Genomic DNA, 26,009 nt, shown 5'->3' with positions numbered 1-26,009 from the left:
AACCTTACCTCTGTCTACCAGAAGCAAAGCTTGTCCTGGGGCTGTGGGACCACTACGTAAACACAGGCTAGACAGACCCTTTCTCAAAAGCCTTCCTGGTGGGGAGCCTTGGCCTTGTTCCCTGTCAGCTGCACCCCGAAGTGCACAGGAGGTGCAGAGCCTGCCAGCTGGGTGTACAGCCCACCTTGCAAGGCCCAGGTGGGCACAGCAACCTTGACCCCCTCACTTCAAGCTCCAGTTAGAGGGGGTCCTAGACTCTGAGCTTGCTGCTGTGAGAAGCCACAAACCCTCTATAGCCCTTTCCATGGATGCCCTGGGGAGTGTGGGTTGGAGGAGCACCAACTGCCAGAGCTGGGTGGAAGCAGTCCTGCTAGGGGATCAGTTGCCCACGTCCCAAGGAGGTTTTGTGGCCCCTATGTAAGGGCGATGGGAGAGGTGCTTCAGGAGTCAAGTAGCATAAAAAACCATGCTTCCCTAAAGACAACTTGCCTTTTCCCTCCTTACCACTTTTTTTGCTACTGGCCATGGCATATATTCTGTCGTTTTTGAGATTGCATCCAAGTACTGCATTTCGGACTCTTTTGTTGACCATGATGGCTACTCCATTTCTTCTGAGGGATTCCTGCCCGCAGTAGTAGATGTAATGGTCATCTGAGTTAAATTCACCCATTCCAGTCCATTTTAATTCATTGATTCCTAGAATGTTGACGTTCACCCTTGCCATCTCTTGTTTGACCACTTCCAATTTGCCTTGATTCATGGACCTGATATTCCAGGTTCCTATGCAATATTGCTCTTTACAGCATCGGATCTTGCTTCTATCACCAGTCACATCCACAGCTGGGTATTGTTTTTGCTTTGGCTCCATCCCTTCATTCTTTCTGGAGTTATTTCTCCACTGATCTCCAGTAGCATATTGGGTACCTACTGACCTGGGGAGTTCCTCTTTTGGCATCCTATCATTTTGCCTTTTCATAGTGTTCATGGGGTTCTCAAGGCAAGAATACTGAAGTGGCTTGCCATTCCCTTCTCCAGTAGACCACATGATATCTGTTCATCTCCAAGGCAAACCATTCAATATCACAGTTATCCAAGTCTATGCTCCAACCAGTAACGCTGAAGAAACTGATGTTGAACGGTTTTATGAAGACCTACAAAATCTTTTAGAACTAACACCCAAAAAAGATGTCCTTTTCATTATAGGGGACTGGAATGCAAAAGTAGCAACTCAAGAAACACCTGGAGTAACAGGCAAATTTGGCCTTGGAATGCAGACTGAAGCAGGGCAAAGACTAATAGTTTTGCCAAGAAAATGCACTGGTCATAGCAAACACCCTCTTCCGACAACACAAGAGAAGACTCTACACATGGACATCACCAGACGGTCAACACCCAAATCAGATTGATTATATTCTTTGCAGCCAAAGATGGAGAAGCTCTATACAGTCAACAAAAACAAGACCGGGAGCTGACTGTGGCTCAGATCATGAACTCCTTATTACCAAATTCAGACTTAAATTGAAGAAAGTAGGGAAAACCACTACACCATTCAGGTATGACTTAAATCAAATCCCTTATGATTATACAGTGGAAGTGAGAAATAGATTTAAGGGCCTAGATCTGATAGATAGAGTTCCTGATGAACTATGGAATGAGGTTCGTGACATTGTACAGGAGACAGGGATCAAGACCATCCCCATGGAAAAGAAATGCAAAAAAGCAAAATGGCTGTCTGGGGAGGCCTTACAAATAGCTGTGAAAAGAAGAGAGGCAAAAAGCAAAGGAGAAAAGGAAAGATATAAGCATCTGAATGCAGGGTTCCAAAGAATAGCAAGAAGAGATAAGAAAGCCTTCTTCAGTGATCAGTGCAAAGAAATAGAGGAAGACAACAGAATGGGAAAGACTAGAGATCTCTTCAAGAAAATTAGAGATACCAAGGGAACATTTCATGCAAAGATGGGCTCGATAAAGGACAGAAATGGTCTGGACCTAACAGAAGCAGAAGATATTCAGAAGAGGTGGCAAGAATACATGGAAGAACTATACAAAAAAGATCTTCATGACCCAAATAATCATGATGATGTGATCAGTAATCTAGAGCCAGACATCTTGGAATGTGAAGTCAAGTGGGCCTTAGAAAGCATCACTACGAACAAAGCTAGTGGAGGTGATGGAATTCCAGTTGAGCTATTTCAAATCCTGAAAGATGATGCTGTGAAGTGCTGCACTCAATATGCCAGCAAGTTTGGAAAACTCAGCAGTGGCCACAGGACTGGAAAAGGTCAGTTTTCATTCCAATCCCAAAGAAAGGCAATGCCAAAGAATGCTCAAACTACTGCACAATTGCACTCATCTCACATGCTAGTAAAGTAATGCTCAAAATTCTCCAAGCCAGGCTTCAGCAATACGTGAACCATGAACTCCCTGATGTTCAAGCTGGTTTTAGAAAATGCAGAGGAACCAGAGATCAAATTGCCAACATCTGCTGGATCATGGAAAAAGCAAGAGAGTTCCAGAAAAACATCTATTTCTGCTTTATTGACTATGCCAAAGCCTTGACTGTGTGGATCACAATAAACTGTGGAAAATTCTGAAAGAGATGGGAATACCAGAACACCTGACCTGCCTCTTGAGAAATCTGTATGCAGGTCAGGAAGCAACAGTTAGAACTGGACATAGAACAACAGAGTGGTTCCAAATAGGAAAAGGAGTACGTCAAGGCTGTATATTGTCACCCTGCATATTTAACTTATAATCAGAGTACATCATGAGAAACGCTGGACTGGAAGAAACACAAGCTGGAATCAAGATAGCCAGGAGAAATATCAATAACCTCAGATATGCAGATGACACCACCCTTATGGCAGAAAGTGAAGAGGAGCTAAAAAGCCTCTTGATGAAAGTGAAAGAGGAGAGTGAAAAAGTTGGCTTAAAGCTCAACATTCAGAAAACGAAGATCATGGCATCTGGTCCCATCACTTCATGGGAGATAGATGGGGAAACAGTAGAAACAGTGTCAGACTTTATATTTTGGGGCTCCAAAATCACTGCAGATGGTGACTGCAGCCATGAAATTAAAAGACGCTTACTCCTTGGAAGAAAAGTTATGACCAACCTAGATAGTATATTCAAAAGCAGAGACATTACTTTGCCGACTAAAGTCCGTCTAGTCAAGGCTATGGTTTTTCCTGTGGTCATGTATGGATGTGAGAGTTGGACTATGAAGAAGGCTGAGTGCTGAAGAATTGATGCGTTTGAACTGTGGTGTTGGAGAAGACTCCTGAGAGTCCCTTGGACTGCAAGGAGATCCAACCAGTCCATTCTGAAGGAGATCAGCCCTGGGATTTCTTTGGAAGGAATGATGCTAAAGCTGAAGCTCCAGTACTTTGGACACCTCACTCGAAGAGTTGACTCCTTGGAAAACACTCTGATGCTGGGAGGGATTGGGGGCAAGAGGAGAAGGGGACGACCAAGGACGAGATGGCTGGATGGCATCATGGACTCGATGGACATGAGTCTGAGTGAACTCCGGGAGATGGTGATGGACAGGGAGGCCTGGCGTTCTGCGATTCATGGGGTCACAAAGAGTCGGACATGACTGAGTGACTGAACTGAACTGATGGCATATATTCTGAGTGTGACCTTGTCCATGACTTTTCCTTATTTTTTTCTTTTTATGGTCCCTAAACCTCAATATTCTTTTGTATATTTTTATCTTGCTTTGTGTGTATGTAGTCGTACATATACATAAACATGCATTTTTTTTAATAACATGGCAAAGTATAGGTAAACTAATAAAAAGACAAAAAACATCTGACTTCTTTTCCACTGGGCAAATCGGACCACCTCTCTGAGCCTCAGTTTCAGCCTCTGAGTGTGGCCCAAGGTCTGGAGTAGACTGGGTGAGTGGTGTGCAGACCCTGTCCCCAGGGCAGTGGGGAGGCCCCAGGCTGTGCCGGGCTGGGTTGAGGAGGCAGTTGTCTCATGTAGAGGAGGCTGAACCATGCTGAGATCATGTCTGAATGTACGGAAGTGGATATTCTGCTTGTCCACGTGAAACACAAATCTGTGTTCACTAGAAAGAAGGGCAGTTACTATCTCTCACTCCCTGCCCCACGCTGTCACTCCACACACACCCCTCTGGCACCCCTACTCTGTTCTGGAAGCTTGTTTAGTTCAAGCTGGACGGGGTCTTGAAGACCTTGGAGTTCAGCCTCATTCCTGTACATACGAGCCTCCACAGCACAGCTGCCCATCAGGAAGGCTGGCCTGGGGACCAGGCGAGGGTTTGTCCACTGTTCTAATACATCATGTGATAAATCCATGAATAAATGACTTCTGCAGCATCTTTCACTCACTTGTCAAAGGAAAAGGATACTCCCTTCTTTGCTTTTCTCCTGGACATTCTCCATTCCAGGCAGAGCCGAGGCCACACGTCGGAAGAGCTAGGGAGAGGGGAGGTGCAGCATGAGCCCCATCCTTCCCCCTCTGCTCCCGGCATGCCCACCTTCTGCCTCTTCTCACCGACCTCAGGCTCTACTCCTGTCCTGTCCCGCTGACTGCATCCTGGACAGCAGAGACTGCACCCAACTTCTCCCTCCCATCCCCTAGCACCCCTCATGGCACTGGGCCCCAGCAGGCCTCTCACCCAGGCAGGCTGGCCTCAGGGTCTCGGGGGCTGAGTGTGGGTCATGGTGATGGCCAGGGATCCACCCTCAGGCAGAAAATGATCTAGGCCCTGGGGAGCTTCTGTCCCAACACCCACCTGGGGGCCAGGTGTGGGGAAGTGGCTTTCAACCTGCCCTTATGACAATGACCCTCTCTTCAGGGAGTCTTGCGAGTGCACAGCATTGAGGCAGCTGGCTTCTAGGAGCCAGGGCCACAGTCAGAGTGGAGGAGACTTTTCAGAGGGAATAAGGACGTGGGAGTGTGAGTGTGATATTGTGGGTTTGCTTGGGTGTGGGCGAGTGTGACTGCGTGTGCTGTGTGTAGAGGAGTGTGTGTGGTGTGGGTGTGGATGTGCGGCATCTGTGTGTGTATGTGGGGGGGTGCGTGTGTGCGACGTGTATGTGCACATGCGGGGTTTCTGTGCCTGTGTGTTTGTAAGTGTGCATGGAGAGCTGTGTGGTGTGTGTCTGAGTGCATGTGCTCACTGGGGCAGGGGTGGGCAGGGTGTCAGGGGGTGCTGGCAGGACCTAGGGGGATGGCGCCTAGGGGGATGACAGCAAGTACAAGACAGAAGATTCTGAATGCTCTCCCCACCTCTTGACAAATACCAACTGCGGGAACTAGGTGGGCTCTGAACTAGGAACTGCCTGAGCTCTCTGAAGACAGGTTGAGGCTCATTCATGGTCTCAAGGCAGAGCCCAGTCACGTGGGACCACCCAGGCTGGGTGACAGGACCAAACGTGGTGAGGGTGAGGGCCCAAGTGGGGAAGATGCTAGTGGGTGGGGTGCAGAGAGGGGTAGGAGCGGGTGCAGAAGTCCAGTCACTCACTGAGCCTTCCTCCATGGCCAAGCCCCAGGCAGCCCCACTCTGCCTGTCTGGCTGTCAAAATAGTCACAGCCTCTGTTGGTGGCCAAGTTGCCAATCAAACAGAAGCTCTAAGGGTCACATGGGGGCCTCTGAGAGCAGACAGGCTCACATTCAGAGTCCAGGAGCCTGCACTGCACGGAGACTCCTCTGAACCATCCAGGGTTGAACTGACTATACACAACTCTTGCTCAGACCATTGCCTGGCTTCCAGAATGTTCTGGAAAGGGGGCATCAGCATCTCTGTCCGCTGAGGGCAGAGGCCACCTGCCCTCTGGACCACTGACCTCTGCTTCCCCGCCCTCCAGGCCTTTCCATCAGGACCGCACAGAGCCACAACCTGGTGTCTCCTGTAGGCCTCCAGGGACCGGGGAGGCTGGCAAGGGGGCATGAGTGAACAGAGCAACGCTGAGGCCCTCCAACTGGGGCGGGGGCATCCCCTGGGTCTGGGAGCTCATTCTGTCCCTCCCACTCCTCTGCCACTTCCCACTGGCACAGCACTGCCCAGGTGGGGTAAACCCTCAAACCCTCATTGCATGTGGCCAGCTGCTGCACGGCAGCTTGTCTATAGTGCTCTTGGACACTGCTAGGGCTGGCACGGCAGAAGTGACCCTGGCAAGGCCCCAACGCCCCTCCAGCCTCACCTGTGCCCATGCCAGTCCCCTGCCTGGGCAGCCCCCTCCTCGTCAGCTATCCAAGTCCTCTTCTCCTTGAAGACACGGGATCCTCACCTTTTTTGAACCAAAAACTCCTTTGGCAGGCTAGTGAAGGCTATGGCCTCCTTTCAAGCGTGTGAAATGAATGGTCCACTGTCCATAGAATTCTCCAGGCAAGAATAATGGAGTGGGTAGCCATTCCTTTCTCCAGGGGCTCTTCCCAACCCAGCGATTGAACCTGGGTCTCCTGCATTGCAGGCAGATTCTTTACCATCTGAGCCACCAGGAAAGCCCAAGTTTTATGTAAAGGAAACCATTTAGTATTGAAATAAATTTCTAAACTCTTTAAAGATACAGACCCTTGACATAGCAACACCTGTGCTTCCTCAGGAATGTGTTAAAGAGCCGGAGCCGGCAGAGGACCCCCTGAGATACTGAGCGGGGAAACGCTCAAGAGACTTGAGACACCAATACAGCCAGGGGAGCTACTAACACACGGAGTCCTGTTGCTACGCTCTTGGCCACAGAAAATGCTGCTGATCTGTCAGGGGGTGGTGCAGAGACAGGTGCAGTCGTTTCCACCCAAGTCCACTGACCTGCTGAATGCCATCTGTGAGAAGTCTCTTGCTCCGAGGCTCAGCCCTAACCCCACCCCTTCTACAGCTCCTCTGAGGAGTCTGACTCTGCAGGCCCCCCTCCTGTGAGCTCTAACCGCACTGAGGGTGGGCTCTTTTCCCCAAGCCTACCTGGCCCAACGCAGCCCCAGGCACTTGCCAAGCACAATGCAGGAACCCCAAAATGCTGGGTGGATGGACTCTCCTGCATGGCCATCCCAAGTGAGGGAACAGGTAGGAAAGAGCTGCTTCTCGGCTGCTTAGAAGCTGGGGGCTGGACACCCACGGTAGCTCAGGGGCTGCGGGGCTGGCTGCTGGGTAGCCCCCAATACCCTGAGGGTGAGCAGTTAGCTCTGGAGGGACTCACTCCCCATCAGGTGGGCCACCTGGTCACTAGCCCCTGGTACCAGAAGCCCAGTGTGGGCCCCTGGTCAAGGCGGCACCTCCCACCTGCTTCACGTTGTAGCCGGTCTTTGCACTGGTCTCGATGAACATGACGCTCAGTTCTTTGGCACGCTGCTCGCCCTCCTCTATGGTTATCTGCCTGGAGGGGAGATGAGGGGAACCAGTTTTCAGTAGAGAAGGATCCCCTAATCGGGGTGGAGGGAGCAGCCTCAGATGATGAGGGCACTTCAGTTGGCCTGAGACCAGGGCTGAACCCCAAGGGCCCCCTCAGGGCACATGAGGTGCAGAGCAGAGCAGGAAGCCAGCATCCCCACTCCACTCCCTGGCAGAACTGTCCAGTCCGGGAGCTGGCCCTGTGGCTGGTGGGCTGCTGGCCCCTACCCACTTTTCCCAAGATCACCACTGCCGGAGTACACATTTATCACACTCCGCCAGCCACAGACCACCTCTCTGCGTGGTACCACCAGCCCCATTTGCCAAATGAGCACATTGAGGTCAAAAGTAATGGCCCCAAGGTCACCTATTGCAAAGAAGCTGGGCTTTGAGCTCTGTTTTCTTCACTTCAAGGACAAGATTTTAATAAAGCAGCTTCTCATTCAGAATACTCCCTAAACGGTCAGAGTGCATTTCGGGAGGCCCTCAGTCCATGATTGGTAGCTTTATCTGCCCCAGGAGATAAAGAAAGGGCGCCAAGGTGAGCCCTATTCCTAGAGGGCAGCCTCTTTAGGGACAGTGTCACACCCAGACATACAGCTAGACCAGGAAACTCTGTGTGTTCATGCCTGGGGACCAGGCCCTTCACACTCACTGCAGCATCAGCACAGGTGTTTCCCAGGAACAAGGCCAGTGGTAGCCCGAGGGCCACTGTGTCCATGACTGAGCTGAGGCCAGGCCCAGACCATGCATTGCTGGGCTGGCCGGGCACATGGGAGCTTTCAAAGCCTTCGGGGCCCCAACGGGGCCCTTCCCAGATGCTGGGGGCTGGGTCAGACAGGGTGCTCACCACCTACAAGTCCCAGGACACCCCATCCAGGAGGTGTTGCAGAGGAGGGCGGGGGGTGGCCCCCAGCCCCCTGTACCTACCTCTTGTCGGCCAGGTCCGTCTTATTGCCCACCAGCATGATGATCACATCGCTGCCCCTCTCTGTCCTGACATCATCAATCCACTTAGAGGTCTGCTGGAAGGAGTTGAGATCTGGAGGTGGAAAGTAGGGATAAAGCGTGGCATGAGAGGTGGCCCTGTGGGAGGGGGCAGGGTGGGTGGGGAGAGGTGCACCCTCAGACACTTGGGCAGGGCAGGTGGGAGTACAGACCGGCAGGCCTGGACCTTCCTGAGAACACCTGGGGGTATTTGTGGAACTGTGCTGCAGGCCCCCGAAACCCCTCACGTTGCTGAGCCACCCACTGGGGAGAGGTCATGGCACCTGGAAGGCCACTGGGTCATGATTCACTCCATGGACTAGTGGTTTTTGGGCCCATCTGAGAGTCAGATCTGACTTTGCGGGCTCAGAGCAGGGTGAGATATGAGTGCAGTGGGTTTGGCTGAGATGGAAAGTGTGACACTGCATGTGGGAGAGACCACAGCAGCCCTGAGGCAGGAGGGCCCTGCAGGGTGGCCTCCCACCGACAGGAGCTCAGAGGGGTTTCCGAACAGCACCCTCAGGCCCTGCAAGTACGGGGAGTGGGAAGTGGGCCCAGGAGCAGACAAAAGCCAGGAGAGGCCAGTTTTTTCAGGGCAGTCCCTTCCTCATCAGAAGCTGAGACAGGCTCCCAGAGGAACAGTCATAGGGTGATGCCCACCACTCAGCAGCCTGCAGGCCCAAGGGGAGGCGAAGCTCCCTGTCCTGGGAACCTGGGCTTCCCACAGCTGATCTTCTTCTGCTTGGCATCAGGGGCCCAGGCCTCCTCAGAGGTCCACTTCCATGCTCTCAGGTGTGCAAAGAGCCTGTGGTCAAGGAGACGATGTGGGGAGGACCGGGGGAGGGCTAGAGGCAGCAGGCTGGGGCATCCTCCCACCATAAGCTTGACTGCAGCCCAAGGGCTTGCGAGGTGTGTGCCGTGACACCTGCCTGGACAGTGGGGCTCTGCACTGGGCCCTAGCCCTCACTCCCAGCACACAAGTCTCCCTCAGGGCTGTGTGTCTCTCTCCAGAACAGGTGATTTGGCCAGAAGAGCCACAGGGCGTGAGATGAACAGCCCACCCATGACCCCCAGGGACCCACTGGGCCTCCCCTCCCAGAGAGCCCTGTAAGGAGCTGGGGTGCTGCTAACAGACACGGCTGCCAGGTCAAGGCTGGCCCACGGACCAGCATCTTTTCACACCTGCACGTGTACACACACACCATACAAAGAAGTTGCTCCCTAGGGGTCTTTCTGGCAGCCAGGGCCCAGGACGGTGCTGAGGGGCAGGAGAAGGGCCAGCCTTGTGAGCATCTGCTCTGCTCCACACACAGGCCTCTGCTCTGAACAGGGCCACCCTGGTCCAGTACGCCGCGCCTGGTGCAGGAGGATGGGGGAAGGCTCCAAAGCAACTCACTCTCCACTCTGAGCACCTGCCTTTCTGCAATCAGAGGACAAGCACACACACATATATGTACACACACACACACACACGCTGCACCCTGGCTGGGGCCGCACCTGGGCCCTGGAGCCCTGTGAGCTGTTCCCCGCCCAGCACCCAGGCCCCATACTCACTTGTGATGTCGTACACCACCACGGCCACCGTGGAGTCCCGGATATAGCTGGGGATCAGGCTGCGGAACCTCTCCTGGCCAGCTGTGTCCCAGAGCTGCAGTCGCACCTGTTGCAGAGTGGGCAGGAGGTTCAGGGCACGGTGAGGTCCTGAGGGTGGGAGTGGGGGGCTGGAGGGAAGTTCTGCGGTGCTGGCACTGCCAGCTCTGGGCAGGCATGCACTCTTAGTGGTGCCCAGGACAGGCCCCAGGTGATAAGTCCCAGGGAGCCCTCCCTGTCCTCCCAGGTCTCCAGTCAGGCACTCACCGTACGATCCTCCAAGTACATGGTTTTTGACAAGAAGTCAATCCCAATGGTTGCCTGTTAGAGAAGAGGCCAGAACAGTCAAAACTGAAAGGTCTCAGGCAGAGGGGCAAAAGCTGAGTCATCCAGGCAGGGACACAGCCAGCAAAAGGGGTCGTCACCCAGGCCAAGCCTTGGGTGGGTTCTATTTTGCTGTCCCACACCCCAACTCAACAGTGAATCCTCGCATCCCTCTCAGAGGAAATGAGATAAATAAGGATGAGGACAGGTTGTTTTGAGTGACACACTCTTTGGAGAGGAAGAGAAAAGTGCTTCGGAAAAAGGATGAGAACAGAGGAGGAAGCTTGCTTGGGAACAAGGCCACTGGATCTCCTGCCCCACTCAGGTGGGGGCCTGGAGGAGCAGGAGCTGCGTGGTCTCCCTGCCCCAGCCTGCTTGTGCCCTGCCTACCTCCTTGCTCCCCAGCCTCCCCTGCAAAAGCCTCTCTCCTCAGACCTGGACTTCAGGTGCCTGGCTTGGGCTCACTGCTTGCTGCCCAGGTGGGTGGGCGTGGAACGGGAGCAGGGCAGCTTGCCGGTGTGGGGGCAGAGAGCAGCTGGCTTCCCACAGGAGCATCACAACCAGCCACAGCAGCATCTTGCAGGGAAACCCCACTGGCTCTTTTCTACCCAAACCAACACACTGGAAGTCAACTGTCTATGTCACACCTGTGCTTCCACTCTCCTAGCATCAGGGGAGGCAGCTGGACCAGAGGGAAGGGCCCAGCACCCAATTGCTGTATGGCCTGAAACAGGCCACCCAACCTTTCTGGGCCTCACCAGCACCCAGTGTTTGTGACGGGAGCCAAGACGCTGTCAACGTGGAACAGTCACTGCCACGTCATTAATAACAGTGAAGACTCAGACACAGCCTGAATGTCGGGGCACCGGTGAAGTACAGTGTGGTTCATCCATAAGATGAAAGCTTGGCATTCATTAAAAATCACATTCTTGAAAAATATGTAAGGATTTCAGGAAATGGTCATTAAGTAAAATTAAGCAGATTACAAAACATCAGCCTGATTAACTCAAGTAGAGATACAAGCATTTTTCATGTTTTCTTAGATGCTGAAGTGAAGGCACGACATACTAAGGCCTTAGTAGTACCAGTGTCCAAGTTCTGACACTATGGGTGATTTTTGTTTGTTTGTTTCCTTCATTATACTTGTCTCCATTTTCTACAATGAACATATAATAGTTCTAAAAGCAGAATTTAAAGTATTTTTTTTTAATATAACGTTTAAAAAAATAAGCCTAGTTGAATGGAAAATTGACTTCTGACTACAAAAACCACAACCAAAGAAACCCAAGGAAATAGAAAAGGTCTGCAGGCCCCCAGCTGACTGCAAGCAGGTGTGTGTATACCCCCAACTCCCTCCCATTTCACAAAGGAGTTAAGGTGACTGCGTCCTCCTGGGAGCTTGCTTTAGTGCAAAGACAGGGAGTGTCAAGGAATGATACAATCCTAGAACATTCATGCTAAACAAATACCTTAGACACAACTCAGTCCTCTACTCTGGAGACCAGGAAAGTTAAAGCCCATGCCTCCTGTGACTCTGCCAACCAATGGCAGAGATAAGAGGATCGGTGTAAAATCTTGGCATCACTTGGGCACTTTCAACCCCAGCTTTGTACACCTTTCCAGCATGGTGTGGCCGCTGGGGAATGTGGAATTGACGAGCTGCTTGTGGAATGAGCTTTGTTCCTAAACAGCTACATTACATCCGTTTTATTAGTATATGTTAGAGCAACGATCCTTGTCTGCTGATACCCACAAGGAGAAATGTACAGAGCAGGTGGACATCCCTCAACTCCAGAGCTCAGTGGATTCCCCAGCGACTGCCAAGCTCCTCCCATAAAGTGACCCTTGAGCTAAAAACCAGGTTCATGACCTCAAGACTGGTGACAGGGACTGGTGGCTGTCCCCACCATGAAGTCTCCCTTTATACAGTATTAGGGCTCCAGCCATAAAGATGAACTCATAGCTGCCCCAAGTAAAGACAATATTTCTCAGCTTTCCTTGTAGCTGGGTGGCTAAGTTCTGGTCAATGGCATGTGAAGGTGACATGTGTACCTTCTGAGATGGGTCCCTCATGGGGAGGTGGGATGTACCCATAGCTGCCCCTTGCCCTTTCCCACTGCCTGGAATAAAGACAGGTGATAATAAGTCCTACTGGCCCATCTAGGTGAGGGTGACAGAGTAGTGATGGTGAACAAGACGGAGGAAGCCTGAGTTCCTGCCCGGTAGAGCTTGTCTCTGCAGCCTGAGACTCTAACTGAACTATCTTGCCTAAGCCACAGTTATTTGGGGTTTCTTTTCAACATACCTTAGCTCTGACCTAACTAATAGAGCAAAGAACCACAGAGAAACATACCCCTAGAGGGTAGGCAGCATGGATGGTGATGGTGATGTTCCTGATGATGATGTAACAATTCCGTTTCACCTCATATGTGCTTCCATGGAGGACAGAGAAGTCACCAGATGACATGACAAGGATTGTGCCATGTGGATCAGGCCCTAGTAAGCTCAGTTCAGTGGCCTCCATAATCATAAAAGCCATCTACTGAACACTCACATACTTTATTACCCCTAACAACAGTCTGACCAAGTCAGCAGTAATGATGAGTCAGGCTAAAAGGACCAACTTCCTATCTCTCCGGCTCTCTCCCACCTTTAGTCCCACTTTCATGCTTCTTTCTGTATCAGAGAAATATCTGCCACTCTCTTAGACCTCTTCTGGCCACACTTTCCACCCAACCATGCTGCTGAGCCACTGCAACAAGCCCTTCCCACAACCTGGTGCCGAAGCACGTGTCCTTGGACACAGCTGAGCCATCAGCTCTGCTTAAAAACGTCTCCCTAAATTCTGCTTCCGATGATGATTAAATAATTTGTTTTAAACTAACCCACCCAAGCTGCTGCTGCTGCTGCTAAATCACTTCATTCATGTCCAACTCTGTGTGACCCCAGAGACGGTGGCCCACCAGGCTCCCCCATCCCTGGGATTCTCCAGGCAAGGACACTGGATTGTGTTGCCATTTCCTTCTCCAATGTATGAAAGTGAAAAGTGAAAGTGAAGTTGCTCCTCCACCCATGGGATTTTCCAGGCAAGAGTACTAGAGTGGGTTGCCGTTGCCATTGCCTTCTCCAAACCCACCCAAGACAACTATTATAAACCTTGGGCAAGTACAAGAAATAATTTGCAATCACTGAAAAGTGACCCAAACAGGCAGACAAATAGAGGGGTTATAACCTCTACAGGAAGGGAAGAAAACAAAGTGAGATCCTATGCTTGACCAGCTTTTCCCCTGAGGTAGCTTTCTAGTCCCACCAAGTTAGAAGGACTTGGTAACACCTCAGGCTTTTCATTAGAACCCCAGAAGGGTCAGCTTTGGGAGAAAGGACATCATCTCAGAAATAAGGGTTATATCAGAGGACTAAGTGAAAAACAAAAAGAGACCTATCTTATAAAAAACTTTAGATGTGGTAAGTAAACCCTTTTAAAAAAATTAGTTGCACATAATTTAATGCCCTATTGAAATAAAATTCAATACATTTCAGAGGAAGGTAATAGAATTCAAGAATCTAAAATGTATTATTCACAATGTCCACTACACTATGAGAAAGGATTTGACATGAAGAAGCAGGAGATTTAAGCCAATAATTGAGGGTAAAAAAAACACAAACCAACAGAAACATATCTAGATGACCCAGATGTTGGATTAACAGGCAAAGACTTTAAAATAATTATTATCAATGCACTAAAAATATAGAGGAAAAATATGAATATAATGAGTGAATTTCAAGAGATATAGAGAGACTAAAATAAAACCCAGAAATCTTTTTTAAAAAATATTTATTTATTTGGCTGCACAGGGTCTGAGCTGTGGCCTGTAGGATCTTTTAGTTGTGGCATATGGGATCCAGTTCCCTGACCAGGAGTTGAATCCAGGCCCCTGCAGTGGGAATATGGAGTCTTAGCCACTGGACCACCGCAGAAGTCCCCAAATCCATAAATCTTAACACAAAAACCCCCACGATACCTGAAATAAAAATCCCCTGGGTTTGACTAATAGCAGCTAGGACACTTCAGAGGAAAGGGCAGTAAACTTGAAGAGAGATCAAAAGAAATTGTTCAAACTGAAGCACAGATTTTAAAAAGATAAATTAAAAATGAATAGAACTTCAAGCACAATATAAAAGACCTGATATATATATATATACGCATATGCACTTGGGGTTTCAGAAAGAGCAAAGACAAAAACGAAACAAAAAATCCATCATAGCCAGATACTTCTTCAATTGGACTAGAAACATCAGCACACAGCTGCAAGAAGCTCCGTGACCCTAAAACAGGAAACAGACAAAGAAAATCACACCCATCCAAGTCATAGTCAAATTGCTAAAAACTAAAGATAAAGAGAAAACCTTGACAGCAGCTAGGAAACAATGACAGGAATGATGGTTGGTTTCCCTTCAGAAACAGCTGAGGGCAGAAGACGATGGAACAACATCCTTAAAATTCTAAAAGAAACCACCACCACCACCCCTATCATGTCAGCCCAGAATTCTACAGCTGGTGAAGATGTCCTCCAACAGTGAGGGCAAAACAGAAACATTTTCAGATAAGGGAAAGCTGTGATGCTTTGTCACCAGTGAGCCATCATTACGAGAAATACTTCAGGCTGAAGGGAAATTTTACAGATGGAAGTTTGCATCTTTCAAGAAGGAATCTAGAAGCACCAGAAAAGGTAAGTCTGTGGGTGAATATAAACACAAGCGACTTGTCCTTGACCACCTCCTACTTCTATCCATATTAGCAATAATTCAAAACATCCTCCCCTCTGCTTTGCCCCATTTCATCTTCAGTGAGACTTACTCTCAGAAGATGGCCTCAAATCTTACTTTATATTAGGTACAAACCACTTCATTCCTTGCTTTTCCCCCTCTAATAATAATAATTATTGTTGTTACAATGACTAAACATCTGAGTGCTTATCATGTGCCAGGCATTGTCCTAAGTGCTTTCTATGTATTAACTTATGTTAACTTGTTATGAGTTATATTTTTTAGTATTTGTCCATTTCTGCTGAGAAAACTGAGTAAAGTTGATCCCTTCACAACATGGGGGTTAGATTTCCACACAGTGAAAAATCTGCATATAACTCATAGTTGGCCCTTTGTATATGTACTTCGATTCTTCTGTTCAACTAACAGCAGATGGGGAAATTCTGTAGTATTTAATACTGAAAGCAATTGCATAAAAGTGCACCAGCCCAGTTCAAACTCATATTATTCAAGGGTTAACTGCATTTGAGACGTTAAATTCCTCGCCCAGCATCAACAGCTGGAAATGGGAGAACCAGGATTCAAAGGTATTTGCAAAGATGTCTGTGAGTGTCCACCTGTATTCCCATCCCTCCAGGTGCTGAGCATTTGCTGCTTCTATCAAAGCAAGCCTCTCCCCGGGTTCTCTTGGCTCTGACCCTCTCAGCCATCAAGGATCTTTTCTGTCTGCAACCTTTCATTCTCCACACACTCTTTCCTTCCATCCAAGAAACATTCTTAAAATTCTTGCATCTTAAAAAAAAAAATCCGTCCCTGTCACTAAGTGGCTCTCTAGCTTTCTGCCAATCTGTCACCTCCATTCCATTGGTATGCTTCTTGGGAAAGGGCCCCAAACCAGCTGTCCCCACCTCTTCTCCTCCCACCCAGTGCTCAGTCAGGGTGCTCTGGTTCCTGTCCCTCTGCCCACTGAGGCTGCTCTGGCTGTGGTTACCATAGCCATTCGTCTCCAAATTGTAAGGACACTCTGCAGGCCAGACTCTACTAGTGATAGAAGAACTTGACCCAGTGGAACAGTCCTCTTCCTTGACACTCTGGCTTCCTTTGCTTTCATGACATGACTCATTTCTGGCTCTCCCTGCCTCTCTAACTGCTGTTCCTCATTGGCCTCTTACAGGATCCTCTTCATTTCTCTGTTCTTAAAACACTGGGCTGTTTTGTGTCAGGTACCTTATTTACATCCCAATCTACATCCCAGGCCTCACCTCCGTCCTGAGCCCCAGATCCAGGTAGCCAATCACTTACTGAACATGTCCATCCATGTGTCTGTTAGACTCCTCACTAAACATAGTGTGTCCCATAAGGAGCCCACTCTCCCCTCCTGGCTTACTTCTACTTTCCCCATCTCCACGAAAGGCACCTCCACCTCTGTAGGTGCCCAAGCCTCCGGAAGCCCTCCTGAGTTCTTCCCTTGTTCTCAAGCCTTTTTCCCTTGTTCTCACATTCACTTCCTCACAGTCCACTCCCTCACAGCAGAGGATCACTGAGCTGACACTTTACCTCCAGAGTGTTTTCAACTGCCCGTTTCTCTCCATTCCCACCGTCACTGCCCCAGTTCAGTCCCCCAACCTCTTTTACCTGAATAGCTGCAACAGGGTCCTGACTCATCTCTCTGCCCCCAGGTTCTCCCCTGGAGAATTTTTTAAATTAATTAATTTATTTATTTTTGGCTATCCTGGGTCTTCGTGGCTACATGCAGGCTTTTGCCAGCTGTGGCGAGCAGGGGCTGCACCCCAGTTGCAGTGAGGGCTTCTCATTGTGGCATCTTCTCTTGTTGCAGAGCACAGGCTCTACCCGCACGGGCTTCAGGAGTTGCAGCTTGTGGTCTCTAAAGTATCTGGGGTGCACGGGTTTAGCTGTTCTGCAGCATGTGGAATCTTCCCAGACCAGGGATCAAACCCACGTCCCCTGCATTGGCAGGCAGATTCCTAACCACTGGACCGCCAGGGAAGTCCCTCTCCTGGATAATTAATCTTTCACGTAGCACCAGCGTTATCTTCCTAAAACATAAATCTTACCATATGACTCCCTACTGCCTCCAGGAAACCGTATAAACGCTCGAGCTTGGCCTGCACAGGGCCTGCTCCTAGCTTCCCCTCTTTGATCTCATTCCCCGCTTGCCCAGCTTGTACTTTACCCTTTAGCAGTAAGACTGTGGTCAGGACAATAACACACATGTCACTGTGTGTTTCTGTGCATTTGCTAATGCTGTTCCCTGCCTTTTTGAATGCTCTTTCACAAGGTTAAAGCTTATTCAGAGATCAAGATCCACTCCTTTGCAAGTCATTTTCCAAGTCCTCAAGTTGGCCTCAGGGCCCCTCTTCTAACAGTTTCTCTGCTAAACTGGAAAGATCTCACGTTGGTCAGTTTCTCCCACTGGCCAGTGATTCGGTAAGTCTCAACATGGACCACTTGCTTCAGAATCACATCAGAAGCTTGTTAAATATGCAGGTTGCTGAATCCAGCCCAGACAGACAGAATCCTAATCTCTGGGATGTCAGTCTGGGAATCAGAATTCCAGACAAGCCCTTGGATAACTCATTTGAGGAATAAAGTTTGCAAAGAGCTGTGCAGACTCTGAGCTCCTGCTATAATTGGTCGGAGGAGGCTTTGGTACCCAGAAGGAGGGGCAGATTCCCTGCCTGAGGTGAGAGACAAGGAAATGCCCATGCCTGCAGAAGAAGGGACTAATCATGGATGAAGAAACCAAGGCTCACTCAGGCTTGAGGTCGTCCAGGTGGGGTTGCAGAGGCAGGGTTAGGGCCCAGGTTTCCCTGACTGCAAAGCCCCTCCTCCTGACACCTGGGCTGTATTCCCTCTGCTTCCGGAAGTCCCTTCATTTCTGAAGCTGTCATTGAGTGTGTGTGTGGGAGTCACATCCTGTCTGGCTCCTTAGTGTCAAAATCTGTGATCATTGGCCATAGCTTGGCAGAGTCCACCAAGAGGAAGTTCGTTTGCATTTCAACAACAAGAAAAGTCAGCTAAGGGCAGAACAGAAACAAGAACTTTTAAGATGGCCTTGATTACCAGAAATTTTCTAGCTCCTCAGCATCATTTATTTTTCCAGACACAAGGCCCAAGCAGCTGGCCCTACACTACTGCCAGCTCTAGCCCATCACTCCCAGACAGGCCAGATCTACAGGGAGAAGGCAGTAATGGTCTTCCCCGGGCAGCTCCTTTCTGGCATATGGTGTAAGTAATACTCATTCACTTATCACTCTTGAGAGCTTACTATGTGTGATTTGCGGACCAAAACAGACTCTGGTCCCTGTGTATAAGGAGCTGCTCACTCTTCTGGAATGCTCTTCCACATGGTTAGCACCTATTCAGAGTTCAGGATTCAGCCTTGAATTTCCAAACTTGTGGAGGAGCTAAGATGAGCACACAGAACTAATCAGAACACAGATTAGACAGATGGGAGGGACTATTGTAATTGAGGGGCACTAAGAGGAGGGGGCTTCCCATGTGGCACTAGTGGTAGAGAACCCGCCTGCCAATGTGAGAGACATAAGAGACGCAGATTCAATCCCTGTGTGGGGAAGATCCCCTGGAGGAGGGCATGGCAACCCACTCCATGGACAGAGAAGCCTGGCGGGCTACCGTCCATAGAGTTGGCACAACTGAAGCAACTGAGCAGGCGTGCATGCAGAAGGAGGGAGAAGTAGTGGATTGGAGGCATGGGGAAGTAAATCCCAGACAAAGGGAAGAGGGCTTCTGATTTTGGCCTTGGCAGGATTCCTATCAGACCAACCCTCCTGCAGACTACAATGATAATCTCTGAGCAAAATGTAACCACTCCCCGAAGGCACTCACAAACAGGCAGAATCTAGAGGGAAGTCAAAAACTTAAGGGAATGGCTCTGGGTGAGCCTCCTATTTTTATGATTGTTTATTCACCCGAAGGCAGTCCCGGCTGGAGCTGAGGGGTGGGGGCTAACACTTGGCAAGAAACCCATAGTCTTATTGGTTAAAAATGAAAGAACAGGTCATAAAACTATCACAGCAGCTAGAAAATGCGGAAAATCCTGGAGATGAGAAAGCCACAGACAGGGCACCCCAAATTCTGCATGAAAATGCTACTCAGATCCCTGGCCCAAAGAGACCATAAGCAGCTTATGACTGTAAACCAAACAGACAGGCAAACAAAGGCGAACAGAACTTTAAACTGCTGCCTACCACAGGGAGGAGAATTGAAAATCTGGGTTCAATGAATATTATTTCCAAGGAACAAGCAGAATCCATAGTCTTAATCACAATGTGTAGTATACAACTCAAAACTACTATAAAGTGAAAGCCACATTCAATAAAAAAAAAAGAATAAATGGAGACCAAACTTGAGGTGACCCAGATGCTGAAAGCAGCAAGCATTTTTAGAGAGCTAATATAATTATGCTCAAGCATATAAAGAAAAATATGCTCATCATGAATGCCCAGATTTTAAAATTTCAGCAGAGAAACTATAAAGAAGCAAATACAAATTTAGAACAAAAAATACAATATCTGAAGTTTTAAAATGCTTAACAGTAGAGAGCAAATGACAGATGAGTCAGTGAATCTGAAAACAGATCAACAGGAATTGTTTGAAAGGATAATATGGGAACACCAGACCAAAAGAACAACTAGCTGCCCAGGCAGGCCACGGGCTTCCCTCATAGCTCAGTTGGTAAAGAATCTGTCTGAAGTACAGGAGACCCAGGTTCAATTCCTAGGTCGGGAAGATCCCCTGGAGAGGGACATGGCCACCCACTCCAGTATTCTTGCCTGGAAAATCCCATGAACAGAGGAGCCTGGCAGGCCACAGTTCATGGGTCTCAAGAGTCAGACATGACTTAGCGACTAAACCACCACCACAGGCAGGTCACATCCTCCTACGAAAGGCCCCAGAAATCTTGCCGATTTCCTGTTACATGCCACAACCTCCACTCCCTCCAAAGTTCAGCGGAGGTCATACAGTGTGTGTGTACTGATGGGAACAGGTGTATGAATGTGTGTGAGTATACATATGAGTGGAGACACACAGGTGTGCATGCAACTATGTATGTGCAGGTGCAAAGAAAAAGCTGTAAAAAGATTGCGAGGGATGAGTGTGAGGTGAGATGGGGAGGAAGTCATTTCTGCTTTGAAGGTAAAGCCTGGATCGGTGATATGCACACAGCCCTGGTGATGTCAGAGGCCAAGGCACTGAGGTGACCAGGAGCCTCCACTGGGGAGGAGGACAGATTTCTGAGACAAACCTAGACGCTCTGTAAATGCCTCCTGGGGCGGAGCACGGCCAGCCCTGGAGGATCTGGCAGGCAGCTAGCCGAGTGCCTCATCCAAATGGATCCTTGGTCTGTTTTCAGGGACCTCTGCTGGTGCCTTAATGGGCTTGTCCTGGAATAATGACAGCCTCTTTGACCTTCAGCTTCCCTTCTCTAAAATGGGGACAATCATAACTTCCTTCAAGGACTCTTGGATCAAGTGAGTTAGACTATGTGAAGGTACTCTGTACAAACAAAATGAGGACTGACCGACTGATGGTAGGATTTCCAAGAGAAGCTGTAGAAGAAACCCACCCACTCCACCTACAGGAGACCCTCCAATAACACTTCTCAGGCTGGTTTTGTGGAACATAGCCTCATGAGAGAGGCCGTCTACAGGGATGAAAGTGAACTGTGATCAAGTGTTTCTAGGAAAGGTTTCATGTTCCAGCCCGTAGTGGGGGGCCATAAAGCACACTGACACAGTAAAGGCTCTGAGAAGTCCTGCATGGAAGAATCAGGAACAATTTCATGTAATCCGATGTTTCCCAAACTCTTGGTCCTGGGAACTTTGGTGCTTATAATTACTATTCACATCCCAGTAAATGAGTGTTCACAGAGCTTCAGGAAAGGCTGGCCTTCAGAGAAATGAGTTCCAAAGGAATCACAGCATTCATTCTCTGTATTCTGTTTCCTCTTATGAAGTAGGCAGTGAATTATTCTTGCTGGAAACTATTCCACAAAGATGTAAAGAGGATATCAAGATAGCAAGAGCAGCAGGCCTGCCTCTGGGGACTCTCCATGCCCCCCACGATCCTTCCCTCCCTTCCCTTCCTTGGCTGTGCTGGTGAGCCTCCCCTACTGCGTGATGCCCTTCCAAGGAAGCCAGACTGCACTGCTGTGGTTAGATCACCCCAACCCTGGCACTGCTTATTTATTTTTTTAATATTGCCAACCGTACTGCTTATGAAAAATGGCAGGCACTTCATCTTATACAAAAAAGGAGGGACCTTAACAAGACGGATTTCATAGTTGCATCCACGTTTATCTTCTTCTGCAGGTATGTTAACTAGTGTTAACAGGGGCTCAGACACACAGTGAAGAATGATGGCATATTATACGCCTCCCTCTGCACAAAAGCTCCCATTGGCCCAGCACATGCCCAAGGAAAGAGATGTTTCCTGAGGCACTTGTTGAAATCGTTTTTGCTATGTGCATTTATTATGAAATGTAATTTTGCATCTACTTTCTGACAAGACACAGTAATAAAGTCTGTGGTAGAAATTTGCATGGTAATTTGCACAAGTTGACTCGAGATTCTCTTCTCAGGAAAAGAAATCATGAAAAGGAATGTATGCGTGTCTTCTTTCAGCCTTGGCCAGGCCTTGGCCCATGGCTGGGGAAGCATCTTGGCAAGTGGCAAAAAGCAGCTGGGCATGGCAGGCCCTTGACAATGAACCTGCTGTTTATGCCCTGCAGCACCAACCCTCAGAGGAGAGTGTCAGGGTAAAGTCATGCAAATGAGCATGCAAATGAAGCTGGTGAAACTTAGGGATTCAGACCAGCAAATGGGTGCAGTGGGGGAGGGAGACAGCAGCTTCAGGAAAACAAGCTGGGCAGGGCCTGGCCTGGCCAGCAGCTCAACCAAGTACCTTGGGGGAGGGGCAGTTGGCTGGAAGGCCACAGGGCAGGTACCTGGATTCTTTCCAATACTTTAGCCTCAAAGGTTACACAGTCCCCATGGCCACTTTTCTCCCAGTGGGAACTGGCTTGTGCTAGTCACCAACCAATATAAATATGTATTGATTGCTTTTTCATTTCCTGACTGTGCTCTAAAATATGAACCAACAATATATACTTTCCAACTTTAAACAAGGGGTTGTATGCGTGCATGCAAGTCACTTCAGTCGTGTCTGACTCTTTGCAGCCCCATGGACTGTAGCCCTCCAGGCTCCTCTGTCCATGGGATTCCCCAGGCAAGAGTACTAGAATGGGTTGCCATGCCCTCCTCCAGGGGATCTTCCTGACCCAGGCATTGAACCCACATTGCTTATGTCTCCTGCATTGACAGGCAGGTTCTTTACCACTGGTGCCACCTGGGAAGCCCAAATAAGGGGTTCAGTCAGTCAGTCAGTCAGTTCAGTTGCTCAGTCCTGTCCGACTCTTTGCGACCCCATAAAGTGCAGCATGCCAGGCCTCCCTGTCCATCACCAACAAATAAGGGATTAAGTTTCATCAAAATTAGTCAATTCTTCCAAAAGCTACACCGATGCCGAGGGATGTGTGGTCTGAAGCTCCCTGAGAGCTCTCCCACAGGCTCACAAATGCACAAGCCCTCTCCTCGGCTCTCAGGGAGAAAGGGGTTCTGGAGGGAGGACTTTTAAGTGCATCTACAAGTAACCCACAAAGCAAACTAGGAAGGATTACTAAAACCCGCTCCAGTGTTCTTGCCTGGAGAATCCCAGGGACAGGGGAGCCTGGTGGGCTGCTGTCTACGGGATCACACAGAGTCGGACATGACTGAAGCGACTTAGCAGCAGCAGCAGCAACTAAAACCTGGGCCAGAGTTGTATGATGGGGCCACTTCACTTATGAACACTAGCAGGTGCTATTGGACTACCCTAATACCAACTGGCAACCTCCTACTCCCTTGCAGGCCTGCAAACTATAAAAGAAAAACTGCTTCCCAGCCTCTCTAGAGGGTAATGGTGATCAGGTGACTTGGTGAGTGAGTGAGTGAGTGAGTGAGTGAGTAAAGTCACTCAGTCGTGTCCAGCTCTTTGCGACCCCATGGACTGTAGCCTACCAGGTTCCTCAGTCCATGGAATTCTCCAGGCAAGAATACTGAAGTGGGTTGCCATTTCCTTCTCCAGGGGATCTTCCCAACCCAGGGATCGAACCCAGGTCTCCTGCACTGTAGGCAGACACTTTACCATCTGAGTGACTCAGTTCTGGCCAATAAGACACAAGCTGCAGTCTGCTGGAGGGGGATGGGATTCCAGGGAAGTTCTTGCTATCCTTTTTTTTCCTGCCTTGAATGCAGAGGTGATGTCTGAAGCAGCAACAGCCAAGCTGCATGAAGATATGAACCCACAGAACAAGAAGGCAGAGCAGAATACCCAGGGGCCTGGGACGTGCGTGATGGTGTCACCGCACAGCTGGGCCAGCTCAAGGCCCACTGTGACTTCCGGCACCTGGAAAACCAAAACCCTCCCCTGTTTAAGCCAGGTTAGTCAGCCTTCTGCACTAGAGGCTGACCACAGACCTGATTTTAATATGCTTGACAAAAGAGTGGAAGAGAAGCCAGAGGAGAGGAGGGAGGGAAAGAACAGATGTCACAGTCAATCTGCCCTCAGACCAGTCCCAGGTAAATGTCCAAATGGAGCACCTGGGTGACTGGTGCTGCTCCAGTGCGTGTCTGAGGGCAGGGTCATCTTGCCAAGCTGCCTGGCATTTAGGGGGTATTTCACTGTACAAGAGTGCTGCCTCACATTTTGACCACAGAACCTAGTATTTGTGAAACAGGGAACTCTTAACTGTATTAATATGATAAAATCATCGTGTTCCTAGAGTTGGCCAAAGACAGAGTTCACTGTTCTGCCAGAAGTCTGGGGACCTGGCAGCACCCGGCAGAGTGCCAGAGCTCTGCACACAGACACATGCAGGCTTGGATAGGAGGGCCCAGTTTCCCATACAAACACGTGGTGAGCAAGTTATTGTTCACTTCACTTCATCATCATCAGCTTAATCTGCAGTGGAGCTGTTGTTTAGTATTGCTCTCTGTAGAGTATGGTAATGCACATTTGTGTCAACAGTATTTCTCATCTAAAATTTCCCATCATCTAGGCTTTAAGGCATCCATGAGCTATAAATACAAATTGACCACATTCCTACTGCTGAAGTTTGAGGCCACTGATCTAGGTGATATAGGGGTTAAATGTCATCCAAATAATTTCTGGATTAAAAAAATGCAACACTAAGAAAGTGGGATGCTAGCTCAGACTCTCAGCTAAGTGACAGAGGTAGGATTGCAACCCAGGCCTCTGAAGGCAGCATTGTTTTAGAGGAAAAGAAGGAGCTAATATCAGAGGATGTGCTGACTCAGTGTGTGACTCAGCTCTCCTCCACGTGTGACCCCACTCTGCCCACCTCGACAGGGGTGAAGACCCTCCCCTGTTTCCTCAGGTGCCGGGTGGTTACCTGAACACCACCTAAGCACACGTGGCCTCTTGGATTCTATGGAGAAAGGCCTTTCCTCCTGGCCCTCCGCCTGCTGTCTACAATCCGACCCAGGAAACTCATCAGCTCTTAAGGCTTCAGGGATCCAGATCCTGCCAGCGCTTCCTGGGCCCAGTCACATAACAGCCATTTTCAAACATCTTCACTTGGCTGTTCCATCATTACTTCCCACTTGACTTTTCGTTTCCCTTTGTGTTGATGGTACTGCCGCTCTTCCGGGGTGTCTGGACAGAAACCCAGGGCCCACTCAAACCTCTCCTTCCTCTGCAACCCCCAGGCCTACTCTGCTCGCTCGCCCCTCCCACGGTTCTGTGTGTCCCGCCCAGGCTTGGCCCAGGCCCCCTCACTCAGCCCTGCGTGACTGATGAGTGATGCCCCTCCCTGCCCTTCCACTCGCAGAGCTGCCCCAAGTCTGTGGGGCCCTGTTGCAACTGCCATCCTGCCCTGGCCCAAGCCCCCTGGCCCGTCTCCTACAAACACAGGCTTCTTTGATTCCCATCAGAGCCAGCCTTCAGGAAGCCCCCGTAGCTCTCCACTCTGCCCCATGAGTCCAAACCCCAACGAGCTTCTAGGGCCGCTAAAGCCTCATCAGCAGGATCCCAGATAGGTCTGGTGGAGAACCCTGTTCTGCACGCCCGGGGCCTCATGCCAGCCCCTTGGGGCCTCAGGCGAGTTCAGCCCCAGACATGGCCGGGGGCGGGAGGACTCGCTGTCACACAGGATGAGGTGGAACACCCTCTACCCTCCATGCCCTGCCTCAGGGCACAGCCAGATTCTGTGGCAACAAAGAGTAAGCACGTGGCAAACGTGTTGTCAGAGTATGTGAGCAGGGGAGCGGGGCAGGAGACAGAGCCAGAGACACACAGCAAAGGTAGAAGTGAAGGAGTCAGTCCTGAAAACTGTCTGAGCACCTCAGCCAATGAAGGCGAGGCGGGAGGGCCCTGGGCTACAGGGCTGACACATGAGGTATGAGTGGGCAGTGCTGGGGAGTGATCATCACGCAGGGGACAACTGGGAACATCCCCGAGCCTTCGGGGTTGGCGTCTACTTCCCAAGTGTCTCTGCCATCATGCTAAGAAAAACTAACATTTCCCTCTCTCCCTCTCCAGAGAATTTATTAAAATGGGCCTGTGTACACATAGAATTGGAGCCCCAGCCTCCCAGCCTAATTACCATTTTAGAAGGTATTAGGAAAGAAATTCCACCTGCAGTCAAAAAAAAAAAAAAAAGCAGCCAGAAAAGCCTGCAGTGGGGAGGGCACTTGGGCTTTCATTGCTTGTTTGCACGACATTGGACATTGACCCTGGGCCACTGTGGCAACTTAGTGTCATGGGGTCTAAAAATCAAGGCAGACAGTCCCTCCTGAAGCCACTGTGGGATGAAGAGGCACCTGACACCGGCTGTGGGCAGGCCCCCTGAGGGCCCGTGGACACAGCACTGAATCT

At 49.7% G+C, this 26,009-nt stretch overlaps 1 protein-coding gene across 2 annotated transcripts in view; it reads right to left on the bottom strand.

Moving 5' to 3' along the window:
* RAB6B (RAB6B, member RAS oncogene family) overlaps window positions 1-26,009 on the bottom strand; it is a 58,347-nt gene that overhangs the window by 322 nt on the left and 32,016 nt on the right. The window contains exons 3-7 of one of the 2 annotated variants that reach the window (XM_068976639.1): window positions 10,206-10,259; window positions 9,903-10,008; window positions 8,292-8,403; window positions 7,254-7,347; window positions 4,379-4,445 (exon numbers count right to left, since the gene is read on the bottom strand). In XM_068976639.1, the coding sequence (XP_068832740.1) occupies window positions 4,379-4,445; window positions 7,254-7,347; window positions 8,292-8,403; window positions 9,903-10,008; window positions 10,206-10,259 (433 nt within the window). The remainder of the gene's footprint in view (window positions 1-4,378; window positions 4,446-7,253; window positions 7,348-8,291; window positions 8,404-9,902; window positions 10,009-10,205; window positions 10,260-26,009) is intronic. The other variant, XM_068976647.1, reaches the window with a different exon arrangement.

The sequence above is a fragment of the Capricornis sumatraensis genome, chromosome 1 (genome assembly GCF_032405125.1).
Source record: "Capricornis sumatraensis isolate serow.1 chromosome 1, serow.2, whole genome shotgun sequence".
In the NCBI taxonomy this organism is placed as follows: domain Eukaryota; kingdom Metazoa; phylum Chordata; class Mammalia; order Artiodactyla; family Bovidae; genus Capricornis; species Capricornis sumatraensis.
The sequence above is the reverse complement of the archived record's forward strand: the minus strand, read 5'-3'. Positions and strand labels throughout refer to the sequence as shown.